We start from the raw sequence: 10,655 nt of genomic DNA on the forward strand, positions 1-10,655 counted from the left end.
ACTTCTTGGGAAATTCATAACTTCTCATAATACTTGTAAGAATTGTACATTTTTAACATCACAACACTATTTATAGCTGATACACATTATATATAGAGTATACAGGATATTGGTCATAAGCTGTCTGCTGGTCTCTATGCCACATCTTATACCAGTTAATCATATAATGAAGATAGTTTGACTTGATGAGGCTGCTGTGTCTGTAGCATTACTTTAAGCTGTCTGTACAATGAAAACTATAAGTAAGAAGCTTCAGTAATATTTACAATATATAGTTGCATTTGCTAACATTAAGCAGTTGTATAATCAATTGTCCGTTCCTTCATTAGCTCATCTGGAGTGCAGAGATCTGCATCATGTTCAGAATCATGTCACCCTAGATAGAGAAGTCATGGTGTTCCAGTGGTTTGCAGTACTTACTGTAAATGCAAATGTGCTCTCTGTCATTTTAATGTCTAAGGTGGACCCTGTGCTCATTGCTCCTCTGCTGATTTATTGCAGTGATTACGATGGAGTGAGCAAAGCATATGAGGCGATGAAAAATGTGGCCAGTCTGATAAACGAGAGGAAGAGACGGCTGGAGAGCGTCGACACCATCGCTCACTGGCAGGTGGCCATTCTGCGCTGGGAGGTGATGACAGCTAATCAATATTCTTCCGATTTTTACTCTGGTTATTGATTAGAAGTACCTGTATGTTTTGCCAGCCTCATGTAAAGAATATTAGATATATTGGAAGTGCATTGACTATGTAAACATGTTGCTGCAGGGATCCGACGTGCTGGAGCGCAGCTCAGAGCTGATCCACTCTGGTGAGCTGACTCGAATCGTCCGACAAGGCAAAATGCAGCAGCGCAGCTTCTTCCTGTTTGACCACCAGTTGGTCTTCTGTAAAAAAGACGTCCTGCGCAGAGACCTGCTCCACTACCGTGGTCGGCTGGATATGGACCAGACCGAAGTGGTGGACGTGCCCGACGGGCGGGACCTGGACCTGGGCCTGACCCTGAGGAATGCTCTGCGCCTGCGCAACGCCTCCACCCTGGAGTTTGTGTGTGTGCTGTGCTGCAGGAAGCCCCAGGACAAGCAGAGGTGGTTACAGGCCTTTGCCAAGGAGAGATACAGAGTCAAGGAAGACCAAGAGATGGGTGAGTCGTGCTGAATTCCTCCCATTCATGACACAAAACAGCTGCTGTGGGTAGATGTCAAGTGAAAGGTGAACAGGGTAAGAAGATTGTTGGAAAAAGGGAGCGGTCAAATATTTTGACCTGAAGGTGTATTTGTGTGTGTGTGTCTTGGCAGGAATGGAAATCAGTGAAGCACAAAGAAAACAGGCCATTGTTAATGCCAGAAGAGCCAAACAGGGGAAGAGCAAAAGTAAGAAATTATTTACCGTCATACCTCTGAGCCACTTTTGTCTCATTTTTAGCTTTTGATTTTCATTCATTTGATTTTTTTTTGTTTGTTTGTTTGTTTGTTTTGCTTGTTCACCTTTTAGCCATTGGTTACTCTGGTTCTGTCCCACCACACCACCAAAACCTGCACCCACTCCACCAGCGTCACATCACCATTCCAACCAGCGTGCCTCAGCAGCAGGTCTTTTCACTGGCCGAGCCCCCCAAACGAAAGCCTTATCACCTGTTGTACAGCATCACCCGCAACGCCTTTTTCAGGAAATGAGGCTTTTGCTCCCTGATCTTTTTTTTTTCCCTCCCTCCCTGTGCATGTTCACTGCACACCCAAACCGTCCAGACGACTCAAAGAACACTTTATTTTTTTCCTGTATTTTCCTGCCTTTGAATGTACAGTTCTGTTTTTGTGCCTCATGTCTTTCTCAGTGTCTGTTTTTGTCGCATGTTGACCTTCAGTGCCTACAGTTTGGAGAGGGGCATGACTAAAGTGTTAAAATACTGACTCTGTCCATTTTGTTGGCGTGTTAAAGATGCTGCTCACTCAGAGACTCCCACCCCTTTGTCTTATTAATTCTGGCTGAAAGATGTTTTTTTTTTTTATGTTTATGACAACAATGTATATTCTGCTTTTACGTTGACAAACATGGTTTTCGTTTATTTCACAAAGGCTGGACCCTTTTTTTGCTGCTCGTCTGTCAACTCTGAGCACAAAACAGCCAGAGGATAAAGTAACTGACATATTCACCTTCCCTGTTCCACTGTAAATAAAACTCTTGTACAAACATGCCCAAGGAGAATGTCACTTTAACATCATTTGTTTGCTTACACAGCTTAACCACTTTGTGTTTTTTTTCTTTTTTTTTGATTGCTGAGCAGCTGCAGTTTTTAGTATCAGTTCATGTGAATTTGACAGAAGTTAATAAATGAAACATTAGGCATAGGACTGGAGGAGGTACGTTTCCATCAGCGAGCTCCCAGTTTCTCCACCTCTCGCCTGTGCTGAAGGATCTGGTTTCACACACCTGTCGGCCGTGCATCCAGGCAGCGTGCCGTGGGGCTCTACGCAGTGTGTGTTATAATAAGGCAGTTTTTGGTCTGAAGGAAAGAGAGAATGGATTTTATTAACCAGAAATCAGGAATTAGATGATAGTCCTGAAGGGATGCCTGTGTCATGGGCGCAGAGCGCGAGGAGAACGAGCAGACGGGTGGAGACGATGATGCCGCTCAACAGGACGCTGCCAGTGTGAGTAAACATATGTCCTTACCATAGTATTTTTCTAGAGGCGCCATGACTAAAACTACAGTATTTTAATCATTCTGTCACATTTTAATCAGACCTGTTCCTCCAGATTAAGCCCTGAAGCGGACCTTTTGAGCCTGTTTGCACATCGAAACCTTTAAGTCCCATCTTTTAACATGTTGCTTGATTAAATATGTCTAAAGTAGATTAAACATCAGCTTTTTTTTTCCCGTGGGAGTCTATTTTCCTGCTAACTTGTGATGGATGAAGTGCCACTTGCGCACAGTATGGGATGACACTGAATGAATAATACATGTGCGCTGGGTAACCCAATGAGCGCCGAGCGCTGCATCTGATGGAGGTACTGTCAGGCATTTCCCTCCACAAGCTAAAGTGACCAGTAATGGAGCATCAATACCAGTAGACACAATTATTAGTGGCAGCTCAGCAGCTAAATGTTTTGTTTAACTGATGTTCTTTCCCTGCGTGCGATGACATAATGAATATATTTAAAATACTTGCTCACTCATTTCCTGTGGGTTTGGGGTTGATTAGCATATTGTTCAGCCTACTGTAATATAAACTAGCTGGTCTGGATGAGGCTCAGCGATAAGAGATGAATGGTAGCTGCAGGGTCATGCCCTCGTGATCCTTCTCCAGTAATTTAACCTACTTGTACCCCTTTTGTCTGAACACTAAACCCTGAGGGCTCTGTAACACTTGGTGAGGGATCTACAGTATCAAGAGTAGGACTGAACAATTAATCAAAGTGTTATCAAAATTGCAATATGGCTGAGTGCAATATCCAAATTACAGAAGCTGCAATTTTGTTTGATGAAAGTAAAACGTCACAACGAAGCATTATAAATGAAGCATTATTGTGCTGCAGAGATGCCTGGCCTGCAAATCAGAGTCTGCAGACATACTGTAAGGGAGCATGCTTGTTTACAGACCGCAGCAAAAATCACATCATTTTTCTGTTTTCAGTGAAAATGAAAGGCAAAAATCACCATTCCCACTAAAATCATAACTCATATCACAGTTGCAACATGAATTATGATATGATATATGAAAAATTATCATTTCAGCATCATTAAGCACATCTCTATTAGAATCCACACAGATTGAAGTGACAACCTGAAAGGGCAAGTAAAATTTACTGCTACCACGGTAGCTCTCTGCATTCGTGTATGAATGTGACCCCTCCCCCTGTCTGTAGATCGCAGATGTGTCTGTGGAGGTGGCCACAGTCGACCACACTCTGCACAAGCTCTGCAGGAAGTACAGGAAGACTAGACGGAAGCCCAAGGGACTCAAAAAGCTGTGGGCCCGCGTGCTGAACATCCCGCACCTCGCCGTCATCATCACAGCGGTGGTGTTTGTGGTGGTGGTCATCATGTGGTCTCTGCTGTGGGTCTTCATATGTAAGTGAAAGGATCCTCATTCCACAAGAATGAATAAATCAAGCTGTCTAACTGCACCCTGTAACTCAGACTTGATGTCCTTAGTTCGCAGGGAAAGCAACAGTGGAGCGTATTTTGCAGGGATGTTCCGTGTTGCCAATGTGGAGTTTATCCCAGAGTACCGCCAGGAAGAGTCCCATGAGTTTGTATCCATGGCAAACAAAATACAACATGTTGTATGTATCAACACAACCCTGTTATTGGCATGATTAGCGGAGAACCGAGGAAGTCTTATTGCTAATTGCGGGTGTCTGCTGGTGTAGGTGAGCAATGTGTACAAGATGTCCTCTGTGGCCAGACTCTACAAACAAGCTGTCATTTCAGACCTCAGGTACAGTGGGCCAGTTAGTCATCCTCATGAAGCGAAAAGCTGATATTTATTATTAAGTTTATGCTCCTGAGTCCAGTTTCAGGCAGAGCAGCACGCCTTGTTTTTAAAGCTCTAATGTAAACTCTGTTTTCCTCACCCAGCAACAACAACAAGGGCGGTGTGCTGGTTCATTTCTGGATGGTGTTTGTGGTGCCTCGACTGAAGAGCCCGGCGGTATGTGAGGAGTGTGTCGGAGCTATTCTCAGGGACTCTGTCCACACCAGCCTGAAGAACAGGTCCTCTGTGGGCTACCTGCTGGGTCTCCCCGTGGATATAGACTCCATCCTCATCAATGGTGCGTCAGTGCGTTTACACATGCATCTTAAGTGTGTTCATCAATGCAGAGGTTGATTATTGTGTCTTCCTGCAGCTGTTCAGAGATCAGATTTTACATCAGGATCAGGTAGGTGATAATATTTAAGTTAGTTACAATTAAAGCTGCAGTGGATGTCATATTGTGTGTCTATAAGGGTGTTTTTGTCCTCTCCCAGGCTCACAGTGTGTAGATAAGCTGTATGCCAACCTTCTGGGGGCAAGGGTCCCTTTAAACGTCTTCTCGTCATGGGGCGGTGTGAGTTGCCACGTCAAACTCACCGCTGTCCCGGGCTCTCTGATCCGCCTGACCGTCACCTCGTTCCTCATTGAGCCCAGCGACTGTGTGAGTGATGCCCTGACCGTGTACGACGCTCTGCTGCCCATGAGAGGGCGCATTCTGCACAGGTGAGTCTGCAGCGTCCGCTCCACGGCTCGTTCTCTTGGACAGCTGGCCACGAGTCACTGTTATGTTTTTCCACATATCACGGCTACAAAAGGCTTCTTCCCATAAAGTTCTCTAAAACGTGTGTGCTAAAGTGCATCTCTGTGCTGCAGGCTGTGTGAGCCGGTGTCCAGCTCCTTCTCCCTGGTTTCTACCTCCAATGTCATGCTGCTCTCCTTCAGAATGACTAACGGCAACAAGAGCTTCAGAGGACACTTTGAAGCCATTGCTGAGCAAAGTATGACACATTAACCAGGTTATTTTATATTCCAGTGCTTCCCAGCCTCTTTGGCTTCCTGCATGTCCACTTTAAATGCAGTCATATCTACATGTGACCCACCCCTGTTCCTCTTATTATCTTCTGACCCTTCAGATTTATCTTGACTCCACTTTGCATGTCCCAGCCACCAGATTGGGAACTGCTATTAGTGCTGTGTAACATACAGTATTGTCAGGAGGTGAAAGTATAATCCTGACATCTGTCTTTGTCTCTCTCAGTGTGTATGTCTCAAATTGAGACCCAGTTAGACCCTGATGTCACTGGTCAGATCTACAGCCCTTTCCACCCGAGCCTTCTGCCCCTGCAGTGCTCCTGCACCTGGAGGTTTGAGGTAGGGTGCACACACATCTGCGCACTCACAACTGTGGGTGAGTTTTTCTTAACTGGTGACTTAAAATAACTTTTTATTGATTAATTCTGGTTCTACTGTGTTCTAGACCCCAAACAGTGCTTTGGGAGTTGCTCTGCATTTTCAGAACTATGTACTGAAACCAAAGGACATGAAGAGCTGTGACCACGGCTGGTGGAAGGTCAATGAAATCATGTATGTGTGTAGAGCTACATGTAGGTTTAAAAAATCTGAATAGAAATCGAACAATTTCATATGATTTTTTTTCCCCATTTTTATAAATAAAATCATAGATAATGTCGTCCCTAGCTAGAAAAAATCATCTTTTCAGATGGTGGATACATTATTTAGGAGTAATTTCTACAACACGTTCAATTGTGCATGTACTTCTTCATCCCACAACAACATGCTATGACGCTTCGTTAATGGTTCCTTTCCTTCCACAGTTTCTGTGGCAGCTACGTCGGACACGACACAGTGTTTCGGATCGCTGACCACAGCCCGGAGGTGGAGTTTCGCTGCAGCTCACGTAACTCCGCTCAGCCTTTTCAGGCTTCTTACAGCAGCTACAATATCAGCCAACGTAAGCAGTGCGGGGTCCAGAGCGTGACTCATTACAACAGCCAGGATGCACTGTAGGAAATGACAGATCATAGGTGTTTCATTGTGCTCCAGCGTGGATGTGAGTTAATGACTTTGTTTTGAAGAGGACTGTAAAAAATACCAGAATACTTTATAGAGAGAAAACATTTGAACAAGAGGCTTGAATACATTGGATGGACTTTTTGCAACTTCATATGAAAAATAATGTGAGCATGGATAAAAAGTGATTAAGCAGAACTACTTTTGCTTCTTGTGGTGCCTTTCAGTCGATCATTAGAGAGGAAAATAAAGTTTGCATTTTTCCCCTATCACATGTCCATTTTACCATCTCTTTCCCCGCTCATGTGTGCAGCCTGTCCAGAGAGCCACTTCCTGTGCTCCACGGGACTGTGTGTGGAGAAGAGTCGACGCTGTGACGGCCTGGACGACTGCCAGGACGAGAGTGACGAGGTCTTCTGCTGTAAGTCATCTTACAAATTACATAATAATAGTTGTTAAGAAAGCAGTGTGACATCTTGATTACTGTGGTGCCCTACCCTTTTTTTCTTCCTGAGGAGTCAGTCATGCATTGGAAAAATGTTGCATATCTTCACAGCGAGGCCCACAAAGAACTGTGGCGGCAACAGCCCTCTGCATCCTTTGTTTGTATGCAATGGAGAGACCGACTGCACCAATGGCATAGATGAGATCAACTGCACTCAGGGTATGAATTCTTACATACTTTTTGTGCAGTATTTTTACCCTTTCACCCTTTAATCTCTAGTAATTGCAGTGTGTTCTCTTCTTTTGTCAGAAACAACCTGCTCTGCAATCAGGTATCAATGCAACAGTGGCTCCTGTATCCTGAAGAAGAACGCAAAGTGCGATGGTGTTCATGACTGTCAGGATCGCAGTGATGAGGCCGAATGCGGTGAGCACTCCACATCACCTGCTCCATGTGCACACCTTGAAGTATTTTAACCTAATATCCGTGCAGATTTTTTTTTTTATAATTCTCCATCCAAGTTTTTTTTGTGTAGTAACAAATCTTGCAACTTGCATCTTTAAAATGACGCCAATGCCCACATACAGTGTGATGCAGTGGTGCAAAATTGTTTCGTTTTTGTAAGACACTATGTGTGTACTTACATCATTTTCAAGGATTTGAAATTAGGAATAGCTCAGAATCACGCTCAAGGTGTTCTGCCATGCATTATCAACATTTAAACATCATATTCCAACCAGAAATATGCTAAACTTTCAGACAAAGATGCCGTTTCCTCTAAATTTTTATTGTCATCTTAACTGTCCATCAAATTGTTGGGCGCTTCCTGTCAGGAACATGTCTTCAAGGTGTTGTTCATTAAAGTAAAAACCTTTCCAGTGATTTATCAACTCAAGCTAATCCACAATTACACATGTTTGGTTCCAGCTGAATTGTTTCTTAATGAAGCATTTGGTACATAGTCATTGTTCTACCATTGCACTGCCAGAACCTTTATGTGGCCTCATGAGAAAGTTGATGATATGTTATAATCCACTGGGCGCTCAGCACCAAACCTGCTGACCTGCAGCACTCAGGTGACCCAGCTGTAATAGCTTTCTCTGTTTGCCGTTAATTTATCATGATGGGGTCTCAAGGTGATGGGAACAGGCTTGTCTTTGATCGCTCACTGATACTGAACTGTACTGCACATGCACCTGAGTGTGTGTGCGCGCACACACACATGTCAAAGCTCTACTTTTTAATAAGGTAGCAGCAGGCCTGTCTGTCATGGTGATGACTCAGCATGTCAGCAATAGTGATTAGTCAGTGTACAGACACACTCATACTGGAAACTCTGATACAGGCACACTGAGCACATATGATTCCCTGATAGATCAATACACTGCACGTAATAATAATATTAATAATGATATCACCAAAGGATGCTGTTTTGTTAGAGGCAATATATACTGCATGTGTCTATATATACCACACACACATCCAGGGCCTTTTTGCACATGCACACGCACACACACGAGCTCTGTGCTCATTAACAATAAAACCAAAGTTCAGTGTAATATATCCAGCGTAAGAACAAAATCCATCACTGTGCTCCTCAGCCTGCGGTCGCCCCTCCTTGGTGAACAAGGTGGATTCATGGACAGGACCTGAGCGCGTTGTGGGTGGGGTCAACTCTGCAGAGGGGGAGTGGCCGTGGCAGGTCAGCCTCCACTTCTCTGGTAACCTGTACTGTGGCGCTTCTGTCCTCTCCTCTGATTGGCTCATCTCAGCAGCGCACTGCTTCAGCAAGGAAAGGTGAGTCACTCTCGCTGCTGATTAAGACATTTTCTTACTGTTGCATGATCACCGTGATGACGGCAGTGAGTTAAACCCACAGGGTTAATTTACAGAGCAGCAGGCCTACAGTAACTGATAATGTCGTGGTCTCCGTCTATTTAGCTTGTGACCCCTTAAAATAATCTGCTTGAAAAAACCCATCACAATTAATGTGTTGTGAGCTTTTCAACCAAGTGAAGTATGAGAGAAAAAAAGCAGTTTTGTGTGACAGTAGTTAGTTTTGTTAATGTATCCCTTTGGTTTTCTTGTCACCCCTGAGATTTTAGTTGGGAACCACTGTCTTATGTAATAACCATGTAATAATGTTTGAATTACTACATTCAAACTCATACTTTCAAAATATTATTCAATTCTTCTTTAGAATAAAATAATAGAAAAAAGATTTTTTTTATTATTACATAATTTGATAGTACTAAGTTGAGCAGTAGATCTGTACCTGATCCTCACTAAAATAAGGACAAAATCCGAACATATAAAATAAGGAGAATACAGTAATTACTTTTTATATTACTTGTAATTCATATTTTTACCCAATAAGGTCGTTAAACTTAAGTAACAATCATCAGGTGATAATGACGTCTGTAAATCATCTGAAAATTTATTACATGAACAGTGTTACCACATATCATTCAATCATATCATTCAAGTCAGTTATTACATTATCAGATAAAAGGCCTCTGGCTAATCATACTGATTGTATGAACAACCGCTCACTCACTTGTACATATCTTCTCAATTATTATCAGGTTTTATTAGGTACAGTGTAATCTCCAACGCCCTCTGTGCCTCTGACCTCTGATTCTCCCAGGCTGTCTGACCCGCGTTACTGGAGTGCCCATCTTGGCATGCTGACGCAGGGTGGTGCCAGGCACATAGCAGATATCCAGAGGATTGTGGTGCACGAGTATTACAACACGTACACGTTCGACTATGACATCGCCCTGCTGCAGCTGAAGAAGCCCTGGCCTCCCTCCCTCAGCCCGCTGGTCCAGCCTGTGTGCCTGCCACCACCCTCACACACTGTCACCGACAGCCACCATTGCTGGGTCACCGGGTGGGGATACCGCTCCGAGGAGGGTGAGCAATGCCTTGGATAGAGCTCAGTGACTTTTAAAATCCTAAAGGGCATGCAGTGATCTAAAAGAATAGTACTAATACAGTAAGTAATAAAAACAACTGAATGCTTTCCATGATGATACAGATACAGCAGAGGGTTTCTCCGGCCTGTCTTGATGGAGCTGTATGCTTCATCTGGGATTCTGAGAGACCATCTCTATGAGCTACTGCTTAAATCAGCCTAAAGCCCCCAAACATGGAAATATGTCTGTCAGCTGCATCATCTTTCCCCCTGCAGACAAAGTGCTGCCCTCAGTGCTGCAGAAAGCAGAAGTGTCCCTGCTGAGCCAGACTGAGTGCAAGAAGAGCTACGGACCTGTCTCACCACGCATGCTGTGTGCTGGAGTCCCCTCTGGAGAGCGAGATGCCTGCAGGGTGAGCTCACGTCTGAATCACCTGCGTTCAGCTTTATTCTAGCGAGGCTGGAGCATTAAAAGTCGGCGTCGTGCTTTTTGAATCACCTGCACTCTTTGTGTCTCAGGGCGATTCAGGGGGCCCTCTGTCCTGTCAGGCACCAGGAGGGGGTCGCTGGTTCCTGATTGGCATCGTCAGCTGGGGGGCGGGCTGTGGCAGACCAAACCTGCCTGGGGTCTACACCAGGGTCAACAAGTTCACCTCATGGATCTACAGCCATATCAACTGACATGATATCTTATTCATCCATTACCAGCTGATGTTTAAATATCCTGTCACTGGCACCAAAAAATAAAAGATCAATCAGATACAGTGTGTTGTGTGTTTCCTGGA

At 44.2% G+C, this 10,655-nt stretch overlaps 1 protein-coding gene across 6 annotated transcripts in view; it reads left to right on the forward strand.

The window, feature by feature from the left end:
* Nucleotides 1–10,624, forward strand: part of tmprss7 (transmembrane serine protease 7) — a 154,136-nt gene extending 143,512 nt beyond the window's left edge. For 3 of the 6 annotated variants that reach the window (XR_011603281.1, XR_011603279.1, XR_011603280.1), the window contains 7 exons: nt 502–631; nt 768–1,143; nt 1,298–1,372; nt 2,509–2,650; nt 3,867–4,071; nt 4,156–4,286; nt 4,374–4,446. Coding sequence is in view for 3 of the 6 variants with exons in the window: in XM_070985698.1 (XP_070841799.1) it covers nt 2,579–2,650; nt 3,867–4,071; nt 4,156–4,286; nt 4,374–4,441; nt 4,582–4,775; nt 4,851–4,883; nt 4,972–5,200; nt 5,351–5,475; nt 5,736–5,848; nt 5,955–6,061; nt 6,313–6,449; nt 6,822–6,929; nt 7,065–7,172; nt 7,263–7,379; nt 8,555–8,750; nt 9,601–9,869; nt 10,147–10,283; nt 10,390–10,551 (2,511 nt within the window). In the remaining 3 variants the exon portion in view is untranslated. Of the gene's footprint in view, nt 1–501; nt 632–767; nt 1,144–1,297; nt 1,373–1,493; nt 2,651–3,866; nt 4,072–4,155; nt 4,287–4,373; nt 4,447–4,581; nt 4,776–4,850; nt 4,884–4,971; nt 5,201–5,350; nt 5,476–5,735; nt 5,849–5,954; nt 6,062–6,312; nt 6,450–6,821; nt 6,930–7,064; nt 7,173–7,262; nt 7,380–8,554; nt 8,751–9,600; nt 9,870–10,146; nt 10,284–10,389 lie in introns of those variants that run through there. The other 3 variants (XM_070985696.1, XM_070985697.1, XM_070985698.1) reach the window with 2 other exon arrangements.
* Nucleotides 10,625–10,655: the final 31 nt, after the last annotated feature.

Source organism: Chaetodon trifascialis, chromosome 18 (assembly GCF_039877785.1).
Source record: "Chaetodon trifascialis isolate fChaTrf1 chromosome 18, fChaTrf1.hap1, whole genome shotgun sequence".
Lineage (NCBI taxonomy): Eukaryota > Metazoa > Chordata > Actinopteri > Chaetodontiformes > Chaetodontidae > Chaetodon > Chaetodon trifascialis.